The 24,520-nt window shown below is 45.5% G+C and overlaps 1 protein-coding gene across 12 annotated transcripts in view; it reads right to left on the minus strand.

Annotated features, from left to right (window-relative positions):
• Positions 1 to 24,520, minus strand: part of HDAC7 (histone deacetylase 7) — a 225,291-nt gene that overhangs the window by 25,513 nt on the left and 175,258 nt on the right. For 11 of the 12 annotated variants that reach the window (XM_072991255.2, XM_072991254.2, XM_072991257.2 and 8 more), the window contains 12 exons: positions 17,760 to 17,862; positions 17,139 to 17,281; positions 15,376 to 15,498; positions 14,735 to 14,844; positions 12,855 to 12,977; positions 11,784 to 11,967; positions 11,124 to 11,326; positions 10,188 to 10,382; positions 8,348 to 8,588; positions 6,392 to 6,525; positions 3,187 to 3,307; positions 2,008 to 2,057 (listed from right to left, as the gene is read on the minus strand). In XM_072991255.2, the coding sequence (XP_072847356.2) occupies positions 2,008 to 2,057; positions 3,187 to 3,307; positions 6,392 to 6,525; positions 8,348 to 8,588; positions 10,188 to 10,382; positions 11,124 to 11,326; positions 11,784 to 11,967; positions 12,855 to 12,977; positions 14,735 to 14,844; positions 15,376 to 15,498; positions 17,139 to 17,281; positions 17,760 to 17,862 (1,730 nt within the window). Of the gene's footprint in view, positions 1 to 252; positions 410 to 2,007; positions 2,058 to 3,186; positions 3,308 to 6,391; positions 6,526 to 8,347; positions 8,589 to 10,187; positions 10,383 to 11,123; positions 11,327 to 11,783; positions 11,968 to 12,854; positions 12,978 to 14,734; positions 14,845 to 15,375; positions 15,499 to 17,138; positions 17,282 to 17,759; positions 17,863 to 24,520 lie in introns of those variants that run through there. The other variant, XM_078386435.1, reaches the window with a different exon arrangement.

The raw sequence follows: 24,520 nt of genomic DNA on the forward strand, positions 1-24,520 counted from the left end.
TCCTGTATATCCCCCTTTTGGCAAGAACGTTGGATTTTTTAAAAAAGGAGGTGACAGGAGGAACTCATTCTTGTTACCTTCTTGAGTCTATTGGGCTTCTCTCCCCACAAAAAAACAAACATCTTGGTTTGATCAGCATCACGTCATGGGCAAAGAAAGAGCCGGAAAACCTCAGAGATTCTCTTATGATTAACTCCATGTGTGAGCAGCGCCCCCCCCAACAACGTCTGCCTTACCGATCCAGGCGCGTGCTTGTTCTTTCTCTCCGGGTGCAGGGGAGCAGGGGAAGGAGAGGCAGGGAGGCTGATCAGGAAGGAGAGGGAAAGAGAAACAGTGGAAGGTATGGAGAGCAAGACCAAGACAGCCAGGTTAAGAGAAGGAGAACAGGGATGGACTGGCAGGCAGCATCCTGGAAAAAAAGAGAAAGAGAGAGAGAAAAAGAGAGAGAAGAAGAAAAGAGAAAGGCACGCAAGAAGGCAGTGAGCGAAAGTGAACACGGCCAAGAGCCCAGAGGGGGGAGGGACACAAGAGGCAGAGAGAAGGAGGGACTGAGGAGGTTCTCCTCGACCTAAACCTACTCCCAAAGGCAATGTGGCTCCAAAGTCCACCCTGGCCAGACCGTGTTTGAGTTCCAGAGGTGAAAAGGGAGCCCCCAGGAATGGCAGGTGATCCATGGATAACCTCACGGATCACTGCTGTATCCATCAGAATCTCTTTGGAAACCATGGGACAGAAGACGTGGCTCTTGGCAACGTGGTACAGCTACATGGGGACTGCACTGCTTCTGACTGCAGGTGGGGGCTGACAAGGTAAAGCAGATGTTTGGGCCAAAGCACTTTTTTCTAATGTTCCACAGAAAGCCTCTGCAGACTCTCCTGACTGGTAGCTCTTAATAGTCTATCTAGGCTCTGGAAATGGATTTCAAGCCACCCAGATGGGTTCCTGGGCATTAATGATGTCACTGTGACTTCACAACATCTTGGGAGAATTCTAGAATAATATGTCCAGGGCTAGGCAGTTACAGGAATTCCTTCGTGAGGGCTGACGGGGCACTCCCAGCCCGCTGAAGCCTCCAAATGCTGAAGAACTATGTCAGGATGATGAGGAAGAGGCAGAGAAAGGTAGAGAAGGCAGACTAGAACCATCAGGGAAGTATCTGTGTCACCACAGAAATGGCAGGCAGTTGGCTTCCCCTCTTGGCTGTGCCTTTGATCCTGGCTGAGGCCTCCTCGTAAGGAGCAGCCCACTCCTTAAAAAACAAAAACCTCCACGTATGCATGAAGGTCTGCTCAGGAGCAAGGTCAGGGAGAATGGATGGGTAGGGCTGGAAACCTACATATAAATGGCTTGGGAAAGCAGCTGTGTGACTCTCTGTCTTGAGGGACAGGAGCAGTCAGATGTCTTCCCTCCAAATGAGGCCAAAGGAGCCCAAGGCTTATTCCTTATTCATACAATACACGTGTGGTCAGTGGCTCAGTTGCCCTGAGGTTGGTTAGATCTCTGACCACGCTGGTTATAGGAAGGTACGCTTAAGCCATCTAAGGCTTCCCTTCTTTATTCCAGTCAGGTGCTTTCTCCATTTCCTGCCAGCCCAGTGCATGGGGCCTAGCCAGTCTTCAGTCACCCTGTCCTGCCTAACAAACCAGCCAAGGAATGCCTGGCTCCTATCCTCTTCATCCTCATTTTCTCCACAGGGAGAGTGATGGGCAAGCAGAGGCCAGGTTCCTCCTTGAGCGTAGGCTCTCCATGCAGTCAGAAACCCTGATTTCCCAAGGGTCTGTCTCATGTACAGAGTGCACAAACAAGTAGGAATATCTCACCTGCTGATGTATCACATTCCAAACGGAGGAAGTGACACGCTCAAAATGGGGCGAGCCTGTCTGTGAAAGGAATGCCTGAATAGGGACAAGCTGACTTCAGAATAAGGGACCCCTGGTTGTGTGAGTTAAGGATCGGGACCACCTACCCCGTGGGAATAATCGAGTCTGACAGAAAATAAAAACTTACCCCGACTCCACCACAGGGGAGCATCACAAACATCCGCTGGGACAGGATTCCTGCAAAAGAGGCAGAGATAAAATCAGGATGGCTATGTTGGTTAAAAATGAGTTTTGTCTGCTGCACTGACGCAAAATGCAAAGTCAGACCTAACAGATGGGTTAGGCTAAAACTCCCAAACCCTGACGACTCACCATGGTGCCTGATAATCACATGAGGCATAGTTCTAAACTTCTGGAGGGTCCCAGAGGTGCCCACCCCCCACAATGTGAGATTGGGAATCTGTAAAACTTTGGGAAAAGGTCAAAACAGCAGAAATCTCTCTCTTTTTCTCTCTGGAATTTATGATAAGGCAGTGCAAGTTTGGAGCTGAGGGAATTAGGCATCTGGAGTCCCCCCGCCCAGAACAGGGCTTGCAAACCTTTTGATGTAAGCAACTGCAAAGTTCAAATCCAACCCACCAAAAAACAACAACAGCTAGTTGCCATTAGCCTTCACAAATGTAGTGAATTGTGGGGTTACTTGTTACGTTTTATTGAAAAACTTCAAAAGTAAAACAAAACTATCTAAAATGGGAAGACTCTACACACGTCAAGAGGAGCTATGAGAAAGTAATGACGCTCCTAATTAGGTTGCTGACCCTAAAAGGAATGTTGTTACCATTTCATTAACGCACCACCACCGCCACCAAAGTAGATAACACAGTTATTTGCAACACATTCCAAGTTCTAGGCCAGGGAGAAGACTTCACATGGGCAGGCTGGAAATATAAAAGGCTAACAGCGACATGACAGGTAGAGAGGGCGGGATGTCACTGGCACGGTACTCTCAAAAGCCTCTAGAGATATCCCATCTTTAACGGCCACAATGCTCAAGCGATGCTTATGGGGTATGTCTTCTAAAGCTGACCCTCTCAGGTTTAGAAGGCACACTTCCTGACTCAGTGAACCCACATGGATCTTTCTCTAGTCTGGAGCTTTGACAACAATGAACTTGGGGCTGGACCCCAGCCATCTTGTCTGTCTGCTAATTTGGGGCCTGTGGTAGAGGGTTAATAATGGCACATATCTGGAACAACCCCTCTGTGGTTTGGGACAGGGTGGGGCCTGACACTCCTTGAGTGCGCATGGGTCCAGAGAGGAAAGATTTGGCCACTGAGCACATCTTTTCCCTGCCCATTCTTCTCACCTGCTAGCTTCCCATTATCCAGCTTCAGGCGGCTGAGAGGGTTGGTGCCGTATAGCAGCACGTGCCGCTCCGTGTGAACAGACTGCAGCTCCTCCAAAGTGGCCTTGCGCCCCCGGAGACTCTGGCAGAGAGACAAAATCGGAAAGAGAGAGAGAGAGGGAGAGAGGGAGAGAGAGGGAGAGAGAGAGTGAGAAAATGGTTTCAGCCTTAGACTCCCCACCCCTCAGCTCTTATTGCAGAAGGAAAATCCCAGGGCTTGGAGGTTGGACGTATGTCTTGGCCTACAGGACCATACGATGCCATTCTAAGCACACCAGGAGTTGAGATGCCTTCGGTTGTTCCTCTCTAAGAGGCAGGCCTATTTGAGACGGAAGATTCTGGGCACCTTTAAAAGTCACCAGGGAAGGTCAGGCAGCTTTGAGTCACAGAATACAAAACCACTAAGAAATTATTTCCTGAATATGTCTCATGGAAATGTCAGGTTTTACACAAGATCAGCATGTCAAAACATCAGAGAAGGCCATGCTCTTCTTCATTTGTACTCCCATTTACAGCCTCGCCCAACTAGGTCTTTCTGTATGTAATCCAGCTGTCCTTTGACTCACCCCTCCATCCACCACCCCCCAATACCCACATGGCCACCATACTTGAACTGTGGTTGGCAATTTTTCTGATTCTTTGCATTGGAGAAAGCACAGTGCTGTTGCCTAGCAACCACAAAGCAACACAAGTCAGCCATGTTTGTCACTGATGTTTTGGGACTGGAAAGTGTGCGGCACCACTTCTAAGCAGCCACGTATCCCACGCCTGGAAAAATGTTTTTTGATGGGAAGTAATGTCTTCTTTACAGCACGAGTCTCCCTAGGAAATCTTTTGGACTAAGTTACATAGGAGCCTGTCTCACAGTTGCTACCAGGTAGAGAAAGGAAGAAGGGGAATAAAGAGAATGTCACCTTCTTGAGAATATGATCTCTACGGGGATCTAACTGATCTAAAAATAAATAAATAAACAAATAAACAAAAATAGCCATACATAAATTTCTTGAGATGTGCAGATGCTTTGTGGTGAGACACATCTGTCAAGCATCTGTGAAATGGGTGTCTTCAAAAAAATATAATGCAGCACTGATTTACAGGCCAGGATTTACAGGGCATGAGAAATGCTTGTTGCTCTCTGAGTCAACAGCCTTTGAATTAACAAGGCCATTCTGCGAACTTGTAATTGCTTTATATGTTCCTTGGGGAGCAAACATCTCAACTGGGGAAATATGCAAGACTGTTAAAGTGCATCCTTTGTTATTTGCTGGAATTCATGTGATCAGGAAGAGAAGCCCAAGAAAGGGTGTGAATGTGCAGTGAAATGGGAGCCCTAATAAGGAGCAGGGAGGACATGATGAATCATTAAAAACTTCTGCACAGAGACTAAACTTTCAGACTTTACTCTTGACTTGGGTTACTCCAAGTCCATGTTCTTAATTTGAGGGCTTAAATGACTTGTTCCTTCCACCTCTGTTGCGTCTTTCCTTCCTCCTTCTACAGCAACTTGGGGATGTTCTCAGACAGATGGCACTTTGAGCGTAGCACCTGGCAAAGTTACTGTTGGGACTACCAATCCCAGAATCCTGAATGGCTAAATGGAAATGGGTGTTCTCTAGACTTCCTACAAAATTCTGTGAATGGGGCAGAGTGATTACACAGTGAAAGCCATGTCTGGAAGCGGATTAAGAGTACATCTACCCTATATAGTTATAAGTATATGCTTCTTTAATTGCCTTCATTCTATAAAATCCTGTGACATATAATTTAAGAAGGCAGTCCTCTACTGGAACAACCTCCTGCCACTTGTGTTGTTCCCTAAACTGGAGCATATAATTCTATGGACCGTGGCAATCTACAACACCCAAGATTCCTTAGGACAGAGATATGGGCACTGACGGGCACCAAAGAGCTGTGTTGGTGCAATATAGGCACAACATCAATCTCCCTTCCTCCTTGTTTAGTTTGTTATTATGGGGCTAGAGGCTGACAGGACAGAATGAAAAAATGATATGCAACTTGGATTTATTCATTGTTTGCCTATTGTAAAAAAGATTGGAATCAATCAAAAACAAATAAATACAAGCTCTTGGTTTCTTTTTGTAAATTGACAAGTATTTATACTACAGAAAAGCACGCTGAATAGCCATCTCCTTTCCTTTGAAAGTCTTGGAATCTGTACTTACAACAAAAGGGTGCTGGAGATGTCTAGAAACTACAATTTCTAGGGTTCTTCAGAAGCCTTAATGTATTACATTACATAAGGTATTTCAGTACTTGATGCTATTATATGAAAGAGTGATTAAGTTTCACATTAATCAGACATTCCTATTTTATTAATATTAATTATTAATACTTTGTATTTGTGTCTTCCATTTTATTTGTCTGCTGAGACCATAATCCAATAAATTTGTATGGAATTCACAGCAAAGAGCTTTGCATGCAGTCAGCACTATTTTGAAGCTGTCCTGCAACTGCATGCAGCATTTAAGAGTCAAGTTAGCATACATAAAAGCAGCTTGCTTTTCCATCATAAGGGAAACGGCTTCATTGTTCCCTCCCACCCACCCCCAATGTTTTCAAGGTGGTTTTCCGTGATCACCTGTAAATGCATTAAGTAACCAGTGGTGTCCGTCTCCTTGACTGACCCCAAACTGGACAGAAGTGTTGGTATAAAGAAACAATTGAGTTTTGATTTATATGTTGCAAACTTCAAACCGCTCAAGTTCCTAGCACTCATGGCTGCAGAAATTTCCCACTCTGTCTGCCACCTCTTTCCTCACAAAGAAAAGTATTTCCCCTGAAAATATTTGATTAGTATTAATTGAAAATGAGTATTTCGTACTCCTGACTTCCACTGCACTTGCCTGCTGAGATCATAATCTAGCAAAGCTGTATGAAATTCACAGCAATGAGCTAGATAAATTGGGCTCGGTGGAATGATGAAAATGTCCAAGTTATAACGAGTGAGTTTATTCTCGAGCAGACTGGTCATCTTTATGAACTAGGACTGGCAATAGAGAATACTTGTTAGCTGAAGGCCAAATTAAGAGAGTACAAACAAATTATGAAGCCAACAGATGCCTGGATTCCTTATTAGAAGCTCCAGTGGAACAACCAGTGAGGAAAAGGCCTCCCATCATTGCTTTTGATCTGCACTGCACCCTACCTCACACTGGCTGCGCAGACCACGCTCTTGCAAACGGGACCAGATGCTCTGGATGCGTCCTGCATGCTCAGGATGGTTGCTGTTGTCCCCACATGAGCACTGGTGTTTCAGCATGACAGAGTCATAGACGATTCCTACAATGATATGACAAGGAAGAGCCAAGTCATCCACGCAGTTCTAACTTTCCCTGGGCTTGGTGAGCTCTGAGATCTGGCTTAACAATGCACCATCCGCACGCAGCACAGCCCCATCAGGACGTGGCACAGACTGCAGAGGAGCAATCGTGCACTTGCAAGCCTGCTCACCCCAGCAATTTTGCAGACTAACATTATTAAGAGATTGCTTTATTTTCTTGCCAGCTGTCCTGAAAGTCTTTGTATTGATGGTTGCAGGGAGTGAATTTCACAATCAAACAAATGACAATGAAACTAATAATCCAGCTAACCACCACACCACCATCATCCTCACAACAACAAAAACAATAAAAAACTAATAAAAACTTGCAAATCTATCAGGTTAAGAAAAGTCATTTTGGTCTAGCCTTCTCCCAATTCAGTTTTTTTCCCTACAACGGACAATTAGTTTCCTTCAGGTTGTAACAACACGGGCAAGTATTCACAGCACAAGGGTCTACTCACTAGTAATGACAGTGGGCTGGGCCACCCACTATTTCTTCACTTCTGTACTGGCTCAGAATGAGACTGGCCTAAGAGGTAGATTTGAAGGAGGCTAGAAGCTCAATATAAAGTGAAAGACCACCATGCCCTGTCCTGGATTGGCACAGATCTCTTTGCACCCTTATTAGTGCACAGCCAGATCTGGTTCTTGGTTCACTCCAATTCTTCTTAACCATATTTTTAATTAGGAACCACAGACCAGAGGAGTAGATTTTGTCTGACCAGGTCACTGCTAAACACTGAATGATGATATTGCAATTCGGGTTTTTAAGCTTCTCTTTTCACCTCTTTACAATAGATTTTTTTAATTGCAAGCTGCTAATGGCATTCCTTCAGGGTTTGTTTGTTTTGAAGGCTCCCTGAGTCCCTGACTTTGTTATTTTGGGGGCTGCTGGAATTGCTACAACATGTATATTTTGATTGTTTGGTTTAAACACAGTTTTCTATTGTGTTTGTGTTTTGTTTATTGTTACTTTTTTCCGTTTGCAGTCGTTGCATGTGCTCAACCTGGAGTCAGGAAACAGTAGCAAGTGTTTAAAGTACACCCATGATATCGAAACATACGGAAGAGGTCTCCAGCCACAGAGCTGTATGGAGCAGCTCACGGCATCTCCTCCCTTTTACTCCCCCTTCCCCCTCCCTCCCTGTAAGATGTAGCCGATAGGGATTCCTGCCATCTACCAGAAGCCAAACAGACTGAGGGTAGAAACTTAGGGTAGAAAGAATTCTCTCGATGCCAAGCCTCTATTTGACATTGTGCAATTGTGGCACCAAAGGCCTGCAGAAATGAAAACAACCCGTGATGGGAGGCACACGGCTGCCTACATTTGGTTCCCCTGCTTCATGAGCTATAATTTTGTACAATGGCCATCGGCATGCGCTATGCCATTCCATGGTGCATTTTTTTTGCTCTTAGGCTGTGCCATGGATGGGGAAACAAGCAGAAAGCATGGAGAGGCAGAGTTTTATTAGATGGACTCTAGTATATATAATATGTTAAATCTCACATTATATGGAAAAAGGAGAAAGAGAAACTGATGGGGCAGTGGCATTTCTGGCCACAACTGCAGTGCCATCATCCTCTACATCTACATCGTCATCATCACTAGAATGCTCAGTTCTGCCTCACTGTATTTTTTTTTAATGGTCCTCCAGTTTTGGACTGCAACTCCCAGAAGTCCCAGCCACCATGGCCAATGATCAGGGGTTATGGGAATTATAGCCCAAACACCATATCTCTGGAGTTTGAGTCTATGTGTGAGAGAAAGACTTGCATTACCTGTGGTGAAGTGTGCTTTGGGAGACTGCTCCTGCACTGGGAGCGGGATGGCCTTGGAAGATGTGTCCTGGCTAGGTAGGGACGCTGTGGCTGGGGCAGGAGAGGAATGAGCTCTGGACAGGGGCCGGTGGCCTCCGCGAGCAGCTGGGATCAGCAGAGGGTCCACTGGAGGTTGTCTGCGCAGGAGCTGGTGCTGCTGGAGACGCTGCTGTTGCTGCTGCTCCCAGGCGTACTGGGCCTGCTGGAGGAGTTAAAAGGACACCACATCACACAGGGAACTGTGTCCCCTAAACACAAACCAAGGGTTGCTCCCATCCCACTGCTGCTCCTGCAAGCCAACTGAATTAAGGGTGCATCTCAGGAGCAGCTGCTGCCCTCTAGTGCATTCACATGGCAGAGGAGCATCTGTGGCTTCCCAGGAGCCTAAATTTGGCTAAAGAAAGGGAAAAAGAGACACATGGACAGACAGGGAGGGAGGGGAAAAGAGACAGAGAGATGGGACAGACAGACAGAAAGAGGGAGGGAGGGAGGAAGAAAGAAAGAAAGGAAATCCATTCACACTGCAGACCGGAAAGAAATAGAGAGCTGTTTCTCCTGGATTGTAAAGCAATAAAGCAGCCTTTCCCAACTCTGAGGTCCCCATATGTTGCTGAACTACAACTCCTATCATCCTTGACCACTGGCAATCTTGACTGGGATGAAAACTGTAGTCCCAAAACTTTAGGGGCACAAAGTTGGAAATGCTCTCTGGCAAGAGGATTCCCAAAGGCAGGAGTTCTAATCATCATTCTCACAGATGGTCTTCTCTGTTTGTTCCAGGGAGACCTCTAAGCTGTCCTCATATGGGAGCCTGTTCATTGCTTGGTGTGCAGTGTGTGCAGAACAGAAGAAAGACGGGGATATAGTTGGCATGTGTTCAGTGGATTTCATTGAACACTGTGCTTAGAATTCCAGCCTATGATTTGAAGAGTTACATTTTAGACAGATCAAAGGCTCTGCAGCTTTAAAAAAAGGAGGTAGTTGGTCTTCCTATTAATTCCTCACCGCATCCCACCTTCACAATCACACCTAAAGGCATTCCAAAACATTAACAGAAAGAAAAAGGTGATTCCTTCTCTTGGAGAAGAAAATGTAACAACCCTCTCCCAGCAATTAGGCTAGTTTAAAGAGCAGCCAAACATTTCACTGACACCCTCTTGCCTTGGGTTGTGTGTGCAAAGAAACGGGATATTCTTAAAACAGAATTATAGAGACTGATCCGCAAAAGGTAGCTTTTAAAGCCAGGTAGAGCTGGGCAGAAAACAACTATAGGGTGCTGAGAATTATTTTTTTTTTAGCATCATACTCATTTTTACAGCATCTTAAAAATAGAGAAAACTGTGGCCAAGCAGAGTAGATCCATGAAATGAAAGGGATTTGCCAAAATTTTGACTCACCGTGCAGAACAGATCAAGTGGGTCTATTCTCGTTGGGACCCCCGTGTGGTGTGTAGTGGACAGAGGGATGGATAAGACCTGGGAGACCTAATCCCCACTTGGCCATGGAACATCACGGAGGTGGGTGCAAGTGGTAAAACTACACCTTAAATAGCACACATGCCTTGAAAGACCTTTTCGGGTGGCCATAAGCTGGACACAACTTGATGGCACATAGCAGATTCCCGTTGGGATGGGCAATTGGATCAGTGCATAGAGTTTGGAAAAAAAAGTTCTTTGTCTGGAACCCAAACCTGCATGTTCTCATGTTGCCTCTGGCAACCTGGGACTAGTGGTCTAAAAAACTTGTCTTTGTGCCCTGGGTTTTCCTATGTGTGGACCCCTAGCTATGTTCTTCCAGATACCTGATGAAGGACGTGGTCCTCCTGAGGCTGACCCAGCCGGGAGCTTCTTTCTGTCTCTTTACAGGCGGTCCCTGTTGGCAAAGGCTCCCCCTGATTTGAGGGCAGGTCACTGGGATCTCCTCCTGCTTCAGCCTCCATGTCTTCAGAAGAGGGGATCTGCTGCAACCGAGGCTTCTCACTGGACTTGGACATGCGCTAGGGAGAGAAATGGGGTGTGGAGAAGGATGAATCTTGTCAATTTGGGGTCATGCTTTTATGCAAAACTCATGTCCTTTTTTCCTGAAAAGCAAAAGACAAACATACATGCAGCAAGCCCAAAAGGTTTGCTCAAAACGACACAAAAATGTATCTACTGCTTCTCATATTTTTTAATCCATGCAACAAAGTGGAACTTGTGTTATTTTGTGGGGGGGGGGGGAGAGGGAGCAACGTTCCCACAAATACAAAAACTCCACTTTTCTGAGGGAAGAAAAAATGTTGCAGTGTCCTTCCTGTTCTCATTCACAAAGCTAAACAAGTGAGGATTTATATAGTTGGATCCTATATCTGCTTGGGATTGGGTCCATGGCCTGCAGATACTGAAAACGACGGAGAATAATGAACACTATACAGTATATAGCATGATAAAAGGGGGGAAAAGCAGGAAAAAATGTATTTTACATGCATCACCAGAACTGGCCACTAGTGGGCACCACAGAGCATGCTATGTATTGTTCACTAACAAGTATTCATAGCATGGTCTCTGGTTACACCTGGTGGCCTGTTATAGTAATACCTGTGAAAACAGTTTTTTCTGGATCTTTTTCTTTCAATATTTTTAGAACTGTGGACAAGTGAAACTGTGGATACTGATCCCGCAGATACGGGGGTCCTACTTCATTCCTCATGTACACACATGCAATACATCATCTGGAGGAGACCAGAAATGGAGCCCACCTTGCCCAACTGGGTCTGGTGTTTCAGCCGCTCAAGGAAGAGGGTGTGGTACTCTTGGTAGGCCAGCTGTTGCTGCACAGCTCTGGACGGTAGGGGCTCCGAGCGAGTTCGTCCCAAGGGTTTGTGGAGGGTGGGCATCGGGAGCCGCTCTGGGGGAAGCACTGAAGGGCCGAAGTGAAAGGGGACTGTTCCCAGACCTGGAACTTCAAGGAGAGAAGACAAGAGGATGAAGGAGGGATGGAAAATTCAAAAGAAAATCCAGGGTGCGCTCACATCCGGGAAGGTTAAGGGTTTTTACCGGGCACGTGTCACTTGTAAATGCTGTGAATTGAGGAAAGAAAGAGAAGAGCAGCCGCTTTTAAGGTACGAAACTCACTTGATCGCCTTTGACTGGCCATTCTGTTACAGATCAACTCACCTCACAGGACTGTGGTGAGGAAACAGAGAACTGTTTGGGAAGAATGGCATGGCAAACATTGTAAAATGTGTGTGATGGGGACTGCCTGTGCCACCACTCACACCTCCTCAATGGTCCTTCTTTTGGGGGAGCCAAATACAAATCTCCTTTACACCACCCATAAATATAGCCTTTGTGCTTTGTTAAGCAAACTCCTTCTTTGCCCTCGTTGTACCGCAACACAGCACCCCCCCAGTACCCACCTGTCACCAGGGGAGAGTGAGCCAAGGAAGGCTCCAGGATGATCACTGGCTGGAGCCGAGGGGACAGGGGGCTGCTGGGCTCATGCTGCTCCAAGCCGGCCGGCAGGAATACGGGCGCATGCGTGCTGGCGAGGACGGGCAATTTGTGCGCGAGTCCTGGGAGCGCCCTGGGGTCTCCTTCACCCTATGAAGAGAGAAGGGAGAAAGAGTGCCTCTTGAACCCCAAACTATCTGTGCTCCTGGCAGTCCCAAAAGAGAGGAGCTGGGCAGAGTTGGACACTGGTTTTGAGAAGAAGGGAGAAAAAAAAAGACCCATTGCAGAAACCCTGGGCAATTTCTGGACGACTTCTCAGGACCAGCTGTTGGTGGGCTTCTTGAAAAGACAACTGCTATTGAGTCCAATCCAGGAAGGCATATCTCAGAGTCGTGAGAACGGTTTGACTCAGATCAAGCCTACTTGAGAACAACAGCTGCCAAGCAAACACAGGAGTAGCAGCAGGGAGAAACAAAGAGATGTGAATGGCAGGGGAGGTAGGAGGGGACAAAATGCCCCCAACATTTCTAGTTTCTGGTTACACTGGCCAAAATCCAGAAGTAAGATGTACTCAGAATAGGCTCATTGAATCAGCAGTGGATTTAGTGGGTCAACACCTCTGTAACTTCCGTTGATTCCACTGGGCCTGCTTCATCTGCAACTTGTATACAATGTTATCCCTCCTGGCGTGCAGACCTTTTAGTGCCACAGGCCTGAGACACTGAACTTGCAAACAAAGCTATTATATCTCTCACATAACAGAAACAGGTTGATCTGTCCAGTGCAGATTGAGTTGAGTGCATGTTAGAATAAACAGAAAGTCTTGTCTTTTTAAGGGAACTTCGCTTGTAATGACATGTTAAATGTGTCATCTGGTGCCAAGAAAAAAAATTCTCATTTAAAAAAAATATATGTCCCAAGCATTTTCTCAATAATCTTCAGCACAAAGTGTGCAATTCCATCTCCAAGATGGGGGAGAGGGTTGAGGCCTCTCTTCCTCCTGCCCTGCCCTGCCCTGCCCCCCTTCAGATACATACCCTGGCAGATGCTGCTGAAGTGGCTGGAAGTCCAAGGGTGAGGGCTGGGAGAGAACCCGTGGTCTGAAGAGCAAACTGGGCCAATGAGCTCTCCTGCATTCTCAGGCGCTGAGCTAGTGGTGCCTGCAGCCAAGAAGAAAGGAGGGGGGGGGGAAGCAAAACCCCCCCAGACATCTAAGAACCAGTTCGCAAACTTTTTGAACTGGAGGTCAACTCATTTCACACTAGCTTGTCTGCCATGGAACTCCTCCCTGTACCTGTGGTTGCAGGACCACTGGCCCATGGAAGAACTCCAGAAGTCTTCCATAGCATCCATTTGGCTCACAAAGACCTGTGGACCTAATGCTTTAGCCTCATGGGCCAAAACCTGATGCCATTTTTCTGTGCTCGCAAGGGTAGTATTCTTCTATGTCCCAGGTTGTCCAGGAAGACTGGGTGTGTGATAGAGAGTGCGGGAAACAGATCAAACCCACCGTGAGACTTGCCCCACTTCACCACCTAGAATTCTGATCATGGTCTGGACGATAGGGGGCCCGATTGAGAAACACTTCCCAGAATGTTCTGCGGGCAGGAGGTTCCTTGGCAGATGGGGATGTCAAAGCAACTCCTTGAAATGTGGCCGTGTAGCATAAATGGTCTGTATTAAAACCCTCAGGCCCCCATTCCATGCTTTGATACAGATCGACCCTGCCAAGAGCTGCAGAAGAGAACTGGCAGTTGCAATGAACCAATTTTCACACTACTGCTCTGACTTTCCACCCGTTTCATTTTCCTGAAGCAAGAGAAGCTGCCATATTTTTCTCCTCAGGAACTTCATCCTGCCTCTTAGCTAAAAAAAAAATAGACAAGGCATGAACAAATCAAACTCCCCACAGCGAAAGTGTCTCCCATGGGAAGGTGCTTTCCACTGAGTCAGACCGCTGGCAAACCTGCCGCTGAAGTTTACTTGGAGGTCCAGTTATTTTGCTGCAGGAATGGAGAAAGTACAGAACTCCCGATGCTCTTGGTGCACAACTCTCACTCGTCCTGGCCATGACAGTCAACGGTGAGGGATTGTGGGAGTTGAAATCCAACAATATTTGGAAGGCTGAATGTTTCCCAGCCCTGCCTTAGAAAGGTAGGAAGCTGCCTTCTATCAAGTCAGCGCTATTGGTCTGTGGAGACCTGTATTGTCAACTCTATGACTGATTCCAATGGCTCTCCAAGGCTTCAGGCAGGAGGAGGCTTCTCTCATCCTGCCTGAAAATCCCCTCAGTGATCATCCACACAGGGAAAAAGTCAGGGTGGATTTGACTGAAATCATGATTTAAATAAAAAATTGATTTTCTTTGGCAATTTAAATAAATATTGATTTTTAACATTTAAATCATAAGTAAATCAATTAGGTGTTTTTTTTTTTAATTTTTTAATCCACCTTGATATGAACTAGGCCTGACCCTGCTTGGCTCTGAAATCAGGTGGGTTCAGAACAGAGATGGGCCCAAACTGCCAGCCCAGCGGTTTGTGCCCTGGGTCAATTTTTAGGCCTAAGAGATGTTCAGCACTTCAAAGTCCCACCTCCTCTGGTGGGCGTCCACTCAGAGGCAGGGGCAGGGAAGCCAGGCCAAACCAGCGGTTCATGCCGATCTCTCGTTCAGAGCAGGACAGTGGCATTCTTTGAACAGTGGTCTTGAGCAGCATTGGAGAATTAGGGGAAGAGCTTATTTGAAGAGCTTGGAAGAGTTAGATGGTTGGAGTACAACTCCCAAAATCTTACAGTGGATTCTGGGAGTCATAAGTCCCAGAGAAAATGCCTTTACATGCTCTGCTTACCGGTCCCATATACTCAGTCAAAGACATCATGTGATTTTTCCTCATCTACAATACCATAGGATCCATACCTCTTGTGTGAGCCCTGACGCCGGTGGAAGGACTCCATGCTCTGTCACCAGGCTGTCATTCGGTGAGCTGCAACCTGACACTGGGGTGCTGCTGCTGCTGGGAGAAGAATCTGCAAGGGACCAAAAAACAAACAAACAAACAAACAAACAAACAAACAAAACAAAACAAAAAAGTGAGTGTGAGCTTGATTTCAAATAGACTTAAGCTCTCAGTGCCAGTCTAAGCTAAAGTCCTGAAACATTCCCAAGGATAGCAGATAGAGGATCCTAGCAGCTATGGCTGCTCCAGATTGGTCTTCTCCATTCTAGCATCCTCTACACGTCTCAGATGACAGCTGTCGTCATCCCCAGTCAGCACTGTGGAAGTGGAGTGGAGTGGGGATTATGGAAGCTGCTGTCCAAAGCCTCTAGAGCAGTGGCCCCCAACTTTTTCTGAATCACAGACCGGTTGGGGTGGTTGGGGTCTCTGTGCATGGGGAGGGGTGCGCTTGTGCACAGCGAAGGGGCACGTGCGTGTGTAGGTAGTGGGCCGTGTGTGTGGGTGGGGTGTGTGCCTGCTCTAGAGGCCTCTGGATTGGCGGCAGCTGCTCCTGGGCATATAAGAGCCTTCTGAATAGACCCTTAAAGAGTGTTCTGCTCACCAATGGCTTCTGCCGGTCGCCTCTTCAAGGAAGGGGGTGCGCTCTCCTTACGGGTCAGTGGGTTTTTGCGCCGTTCACCAGACTTCTTGGCCTTATAGCGTAACTTCAGATTCGGCTCAGATGCTGAAACCAAAGCAGAGAAGGATGAGAGAAACGGTCATCTGGGTCAGAGCACAGCAAAGTTGTCTCCATTATTGGTTCAGGTGACATTTGAGGCCCAGAGCTGGCCCTAGACATTTTGGCCAGGAAGTGCCTCTGGTGAGACCATACTAGAAGTTGCCCTGTCTTCCTCAGTTCTGCGAATTCTGATTGGCAGCAGCTCTTTAGGATTTTCAGGCAGGCGTCCTTCCCAGCTCTACCTGGAGATGTCAGGGAATGACCTTTGGACCTTCTATCCTGCTGCTGAGTAATGTGCCTCCACTCTCCCCATGCTGGGTAGGGGAAAATGCAGGGCTAGTGGTGCCAGTACTAGCCCAACTGTGTGTCTGAGTAAGAAAATCCAAATATTCCAAGGGTAACAAAAACACAATTGAAATACAGTGGTGCCTCGCTTAACAGGCGCTCCGTTTAGCGACGAAACCACATAGCGATTAACTTTTTGCAATTGCAAAAGCGATCGTATTGCGATGTTTCCTATGAGTTTTTAATGCTTTGCGGTGATCGGTTCGCTGTTTCGCTTACCGATCATTGCAAAACGATGATTTTTTAACAGCTGATCGGCGGTTCCAAAATGGCCGGCAGGTTAAAAAAAAAAAAAGGCCGCCCGTTGTGTTTTCGCGCCAATTCCTCGCTTAAGAGGCAGCGAAAATGGCCGCCACATGGAGGATCTTCGCTTTAAGGTGAGTTTTTTTTTGCCCATACGAACGCATTAAACAGGTTTTAATGCGTTTCTATGGGCTTTTTAAAATCGCATAGCGACGAAATCGCTTAGCAGCGATTTTTGCTGCACGGATTAACGTCGCTATGCGAGGCACCACTGTATAATCATGTTCTAAACAATTGGCAACAATGATCCAACAACATGGCTCTTGTCACCCCTCTCTTTCCTCCCTTCCTCTCTTTCTTTCTGTTTTACCTGCATTCCTGTTCCTCTTTCCATAAAGGTTACGGCCTGCGGGGAGTTTTACCCACCGAATACTTCACAAAGATTGTTTTCAATGTTATGTCTTTTGTTTTTGAAATTAATAGACATTTTATTTACACCACTGACATAAATGGGGAAAAATGTGAAGAGGGAAAAGGAAAACAAGACTTTCTCCTTATACAATAATTATACAGTAAGTAGGTCTCCTGATGACCCCCAGGGCATTGGAAACAGTTTAGGGAGTGAAAAGGAGCTCAGTGGAGCTGGTCTCCTTACAAAGCTCAGGGAGTGGGGCCCTGCCTCCTATTTAGCTCTCCCTCTGCTTACAGACATCTGCATACCAGCAGCAAGTGGCAGCAAATCCACTGGAGTAGTTGCATCTTAACTGAACACAGGTTTTGAGCCTAGATTATTTTACACTTCCTTCCCAAGTTGAATTATTCCAGTGCTTTTGTTTCTGTTTGTTTTACTTCTGATCATCCTGCCCAAGTGTGTGTCTAATAGCACTCTGATACGCAAGCAGATGCAGGAGAGCATCTTTTTCCCCGTGATGCCACGAACATTTTCTCCAAGTGATCTCTGCAGCAGGTGGTGGCAAAAGACACAGGAGAAGCAAGGATGGTCCCTGGGCCATCTTCATTCTTAAAGAAGGCTATTTGACCCACTTTGGCCTCTTCACCTGTTTTTCTTAAGGGAAAGTGCTCAGGAGAATCTCCAGAGCTGTTGGAAATCGGAGGAAAGAAACTGGGAAGCACGTTGGTGGTCGTGGTGGCAGTGGTGATGGTCGTGGTGGCGCCTTCATGTTCCATTGGCTCCAAGGGCCTGCAGGGAGGAGGAAAATAAGGATTTGAGCAGTAGTGCCTAAGAGTTAAGAAAGAAACCTATGAGCCAGAAAGTCTCCCCCATTCAACTCTGTTATCCTCTGTAGAAGATAATCAGTCATTGTCGCGACTGCGTTCACATATCTCTGAAGAGCTTGGAAGAGTTGGATGGTCGAAAGTGATTTTTTAAATTTAAATTGTCCAAAAATCCAATTTGTTAAATTTTAATTGTGATTTAGATCAGTTTGATTTAAATTGTACCCAGTCTGACAAAGAGACAATCATTTGCAGGGGGTCGGCAGCTGGAGAAGGGTAGCAAAACAACCCAAACATTCTGTTTAAGCCTGGCCTTCCCCATGCAGGTTGGGGATGGTGGGAAATGTAGTCCAATACATTTTGGAGGGTACCTGATTGGGAAAGAATTGCAGTCTGGCATACGGCCACCCTATATGCAGTTGCAAACACAAGTCAATAATTACCTATAAGGCATGATGGGAGCATTGGTCCTTTCCAGAGCTGCCTTCTTCTTCTTCCTGATGACTTCAGCCAACTTCTGCTTCACCACTGTACTGGCCACAGCACCTGAGGAGCAAACAAGATGGCTGGTTGTAACCTCTGTAAGATGCTGCTTCCAGCAACTAGGTCAAGATGATCACCCCTTCCAGTATCCCAACCAAGAGGCCTAGAAATGCCAACAGCCCGCTCTGATCACAAATCCTGCTGTTTCAATGCAGCCAGTGTTGGTGGGGGGATGGTTCATAATCAGTTACACCCAATACTGTGGTAAAGCCTTCTGATATATAAGGAGGACTTAAAGACTAAATCACCTTGGCAGACCCAGCTCAAGCAGACTCACTGAAATGTATAGAACATTTAAGTTTCATTGATCCCCATCAGTTGGATTTAGCTCAAAGAAACAAAGACTGACTTCAAGGAGGGGACAAAGTTCCTTCTTTGCGGAGATCTAACACAGTGGTTTCCAGATAAACTACAACTCCCAGAAGCCATAGCCTACACGGCCAATGGTCAGAGCTTCTGGGAGCTGCAGCCCAAGAGCATACTGGACTGCAATTCCAAGTTTGGGAACCACTAAAGTCAGAAGTTCCATTCTCTTCTTGGTCTTCAAAGTGTGGTACTCACAGGAATGCCCCAGTTTTTGGACACTGGCTCTGCTTGCTAGGGGATGTCAGGAGGCGGAGTCTCAAAAGTGAATTTTATTATCATAGTTGTGGTTGATGTAGAGATACATAGACCTTTTGATAGACACGCATCTAGCTAACTCTTTTCCAAAACCATCTAAAGTAGAGCCCATTCCCCCCCCCCATCCAACGGTGAATTCTAGAAGCTGGCCATATGCTGTAGGAAGTACTTTCTCTTTCTTAATAGCAGCTGCTTTGTCCCCAGATATGAGCTTCGGTCTACCTAGCTTAGGAGCTTTCCCGGGCCAGCTTAGAAATGCCAGAGTTGGAACCTGGAACTATTTGTATTCAAAGAATGAGTTCTATGAGTTCTGCCATGCTGCCACAGTCCCAGCCCTATGAAATTCTACCAATCAAATCACATACGTAAGCAAGCAAGCATGAAAAACAGACTGACTTTCTGAAACAATGTTTTCAGGAGCATATGTCTACTTCTCCAGCCAAATCACACTCTTGAAAATTTCCTGGAAGTGAAACTGAGGTTAAGGAAGTACAGATGAGCTCTCTGCCTGTCTTATTTTATAGGGAAAGTGGAAATTTAGCGGTGCAGCATCACACTGTTTCCCATACTTGTCTTAAATCATAATGCTTCCACTAACCTAAAAAACCCTAAAATAAGGGCATGGGTATCTTTTCAGCCTGAGGGTCAACTGCATTCCACAGAATGCCCAAATGCTAGTATACTTTTCTCCTTTTCTTTAAGGAAAAAATTACAACCAGCCATCTTGTTTCCAAGGCATCTAAAATTTGTATCTATACACACATTGCACCCACCCTTGTATATATATATATATATATATATATACGAGAAAATGATATGTAAGATTGTATATTATCTTTAACATTCATGTTACAATGATAAATTAACAAATGCCTTTCCTACAAACCTGCTAAATTTCCATCTTTCCTCACTGAGTTTATAATACGCTGGCTAAGTTAAATATGTTACAGTTATGCCAACCTGAAATTGTGAGAGAACTAGGAGATTTCCATAGATGAGCAATAAATTGTCTTGCAGCAATTAATAGGTTAACTAATTCTAAGGTCTTTTGGGTGAATAACATTTCTAAAATAACCCAAAAGAGCAACTGTAGAGATTATTCTTTTTCACATCCTGTCATTTCTTTTTCTAATGCTCAAAACTTGCTGCCTAGAACTACAAATTTCAGAACGTGATCTAAAAATATGTAACAAACCCCCAAGCAGTACATGACACTTTCAAGATCTATCATCTCACAAATACTCACATATTGTAAATCAAAGCCCTTGCTGCCAGTAATTACATCTTGGGAGAAGCATTTCAAACATTTAGAACCGGGTGGGGAAAAACGTTCAAGAACTAGGAAACCACTGAGTGACGGTGTCATGAAGGAGGGGGCAGGGGGCTGAATCCAGTCGTGGCATGCCAGTTCCACATACCAGATCTAAATGGTTTAGCTTTGCTCATCAGGAAACTCCGCTGGCCCCTGGATTGACTGTCAAGGCAGACATGATATTGATCAAGATCCTCCTATAATAATAATTGAATGCCATCAAGTTGATTTGAACTTATGGTGATCCCTTCCAGGGTTTTTTATGTAGAGAGTACAGTACTCAGAAGTGGTTTACCGTTCAATCTTTTCTTCTGGGGGCGCCCTGGGACTGTGCAGCTTGCCCAAGGCCACCCAGGCTGGCTCATCTCCCAGGAGGCAGCACAACTGGGGGAACGGAATCCCCAAACCAGATTCTTAAACCACTGAGCTATCCAGCCAGATCTTCATGGCTATGAACTATTTGGCTCCAGGTAAAAGCTCTCCCTTCTGTTGGAGGGGGAAAACTATGAGCTACAGTAGCTACGGCTACTTCGTGCATCATAATGGAGGGAGGAGAAAGCTGCCATGAATGAACAAGGGTTCCTCTGCTTTGATCAACACAATTTGAGGTAAGTGCTGGTTACTGAGAAATCCAGTAAGGCAACAAGACTTCTTAAGAGCAGCTGAAAGTGATAGAAGAACAAGGATGGTGAGGAGCAAGGTCTTATTGGAGACTATGGGTTTTTTTACACACTTTATTTATCTCTTTCTTTATCTCTTTTATGAGTCACTTTACATATTCTATATTTTAAGTCTTTGCCTGGAGCCACACATAAAATAACTCCCAATTCTCATTTTGTGTCTGTTTTGTGTTTTGTTCTAATACATCTGAGACTGTCTATGCCTGGGGACTGTGAAAGAGGCCAGCCTCCTATTAGGCAGAAGGAACCAGAGGTGGTGGCCTGTACCATATGACACTCTCTTCCCCCCAAACTAGGCCACTGTATTCAGGTGGAATACCTGATGCTGTCCAATGCATGGTGTTGATGATGTGAGCAACAGCTGCTCATATAGTTGTCTTAGAGTAGGGCTGGGCAATCTCCAGAGGCCCAAGGGAATCTCCACTCTCTCCAATATTTTTCTTTTTTAAAAGTATTTTTAAAACTGAGCTCCCATGCCCTCTAGTGGCTAAAATTCTGATATGCTGAGAACCAAAAGGGGATTTTCTTAGCAATTAAAAAAAATTATGGGGACCTAGGATTCCCCCCCTCCCTCTGTGGGGTTCTGGTGCCTAATTTCAGCCACTGGGACTACATGTAGCTGCCACTTTTCTCATTCCTGCTCAGTGAGCAGCACTACTAACACATTAACCTTAATTTCTCAAAAAAAATCTAATTTGTAAATCTAAAAACACTACTAACTTCATTAGTTAAGTCAGTGATTTATTTGTGAAATTGTTGAACTCTAACACATAACCCAGAATTATTGAAAATGACTCTTAACAAGTGGCCAGGATGAAAGAAGTTGAAGTACCATAAATTAGAATTTAAAAAACAAAATGCTGCTGAAAAATATTTTAAAAAATAATTATATTAAAGTTAATATAGACATGGGCCCATTATCTCTGAACTCTGAATTCAATACAATCTTGTCCTTCACTGAAACACCAAAATGTCTTGGGTTTATCCTTTTTTAAGCATGTCTATATTGCTTAAAGAATCTCAAGACAAACTCACACTCCAGGCTTTGATGAATTCATCCTTCCCAGGTTTCCCTAAAGGAAGAATATTTGGCTACTGGATTTACACACAACATCAGAGGTGTGCCATTCTGCTGCAGAAAGATCTGCCAGATGCTGCTGAGCGTGGGATTTGGCTGCAGGGAATTCCCACACAGGTATCGCACTTACAAACCTGTAAACATGGACTGGCTTAGTAGGTTGGAGTGCTGGCTGCAGATCTAGAGCTGAGAGTTGGACTTTCCCACTGTAACTACTAGGAGAGGATCACCCAGAATGTATCTCCCTCATGGGGTTATCACCCCTCGTGCCTGTGTGTCCTTAGACACCCTTGCACACCGCAGAGCACCACTAGAAGGATTCAGGGTCTACGTTTGAGTATCTGATTGCTAGACAGCCCTGGGAGTCATATAAGTCAGGACTGACTTGATGGCATGTAATTATTAAAAATAAACAATGCATCTTACAAAATGAATTCCTCCTACTTTTGGTTTCAGAGGCAATTCACAAGAGCCCCCTAATACATTTTGCTTTCCGTCTTTGGGAAGAAAAAGTATATGGTAGTCTTTTTCTATCTGGAGCACACATTAAAATATTCAGGGCTCAAATGCGTATGCATGGAGCCATGTTTTAGGGAATGTGGAAAATGTATATTAAAGTGTGTACATTTAAAAAATGAACAGGAAAAACATGCATTGGAAAAGTGTATCTCTAGTGCACATGTGAGAAGAACACATGACTGGAAACATAAATGGAAGAAAACGCAACTGGGAATTGGGGAACCAAAACTGGAAGATCTACACATGTGGCAGGATGTCAATGAATCAATCAATCAATCAATCAATCAATCAATCAATCAATCAATCAATCAATCAATCAATCAATCAATCAATCAATCTGCTTAAACCAAAACAGTGGGTATGATTTTGGCCATCACTGTGGTCTTTTTAGCCTCAATGACTACTTGTACTGGGAAAATGAGCTTGGAGGGTTGTGGGTGCCATGTTTTTAAATGATCCTTTTTAAAAAAAATCACAAAACAAGATGTGCCTCATCATCTGCATAATGGATAAAAAGAACAACTCTATCCTCATCTGCTTACAGTACAGGCACACTAAATTCACACATCATAGGTTCCTATCATCTACAGTGGAGTCTTGACTTACGGTCAGCTCTACTTACATACTTTTCGACCTATGGAATTCTCCGGCCGCAAAGTTTTACTTTGACTTGCGACCAGAGAATTGACCTATGGACCAGAAGGGGGAGGCGGGGAAAGCCTTTCCCTGCCTCCCCCTTCCAGTCTGTTGGCCGTAGGTCGTGCCTCGGGATGCCGTCCAGGGCTGCTCCGCCGCCATGGAAGGCATCTCGGAGGCCCCCACACTATCAGTGGCGGCGGGGGGGGGACACCTCCGGATGTTCCCCGCCGTGGCCACTGGGAGCCGCGCCGCGCCGCGCCACGCCGCACCATTTCATCACATGGAAACCAAGGGAGTTGTGGGACAAAAGAAGTATCTCATTAGCAAAAATCTGCCTGTGCCAGTAATGCCATCCAGTGGCAACAATTTTCAGTATGTGCAAGTGGTATCTGTCTAGATACAGTGGACCCTTGACTTACAGACTTTTTGAATTACAGACTTCTCTGGCCGCAAAATTTAGGTTTGACTTGCAGCCTGAGAATTGACTTACAGACCAGGAAAAAATCAAAATGGAACAAAAACAGCCTGTTATGGGATTAATCGTTTTTCAATGCACTGTAGGTCAATGGAGACTTGACATACAGACTTTTGACTTGAGAACCGCCTTCCAATACAGATTAAGTTCTCAAGTCAAGACCCCACTGTAGAAGCAGAGGCAATAAACCAGGCTATGCTTTAATTTCTAAAGCCGTATGTTTTTATGGAGATCCTGTGATGTTCAGAGCCACCATCCAATTTTTTTAAACAGTAGAACAAGACTGCGAATAACTTTGGGAACCACTCCTTCATCTAAAAAGCTGTCTGAGGTTATAATGTCAAAAATGGAGCTTTTAATACCTTTGTTCACATGTATATACATAACTCAGGGAACACACAAGAAAATGTTCCCACACCCACACAATTGGTCTCATGGAAGTTGTAAGCCCAGGCATGCTTCCAGAGTTTGCAAAATGTATTTTTCTCTTCATCATCCTTGGCTGTTAACATTTGTCTCACCCATTAAGAGGCCAGCAGTGAACTTCCACTTCGTGAGTGGGTGGGGTTGGGGACCACTTGTCCAGTGAAACAACCCTGCTCATTTGGAGTCAAAAGCCCAATATCCTGTGGGCTGAAAATGAGAGAGGAGCTTCCAACCGAGGCTATTTTAAAGAAGAGGGTGCTAGTTTGGAGAAGCCAATATCCTAAAAGGGATGCAGCTCCAAGCCAGGACGCTAGATGGCAGAAGGGGCTAGCATATGGAGACCTGATGCTATCAGGAGTAGTCAAATCAGGTGTCCCTGTTGAACTCTTGCAAAAATACAAGAGACGCAAATTGGCCAGCAACAAGCCATGGCTATCCATTAGTTTGCTGCAAATCAACATACACTCGATGACACGACTGGGCAAAGGGTGACCTCCAAAAGTTGTGGAACACCCATCAGACCCAGCCAAGATAGCCCACAGGGATGAATGCTGGGACTTGCATGCTCACAACATATGGAGGCCCACCCTTGCTCTTTGCTCACTCCTCCAAGCCTGACTTGTCAAGGAAGCATGCTAGGAGGATTTCTTATATTGGTACTGGGGACTGGAAAAGAAGCCCCTCTGGGCAGGTTCTAATTGCCAAACTGAGAAGTTCTCCGGCCATAACAGTACATGAGCTGAAGCAGGAATTTAGTATTGCTAGTATGTTAGCTGGGACTTTGATTCTTCATGGTGCCTCCTAGGAGAAGAGCCAGCCTGGGTAGCCTTGGGCAAGCTGCACAGTCCACTTCTGAGTACTCTCTACACAGAAAACCCTGGAAGGGGTCACAGTAAGTTCAAATAAACTTG

Source organism: Pogona vitticeps, chromosome 2, assembly GCF_051106095.1.
Source record: "Pogona vitticeps strain Pit_001003342236 chromosome 2, PviZW2.1, whole genome shotgun sequence".
Classification (NCBI taxonomy): domain Eukaryota; kingdom Metazoa; phylum Chordata; class Lepidosauria; order Squamata; family Agamidae; genus Pogona; species Pogona vitticeps.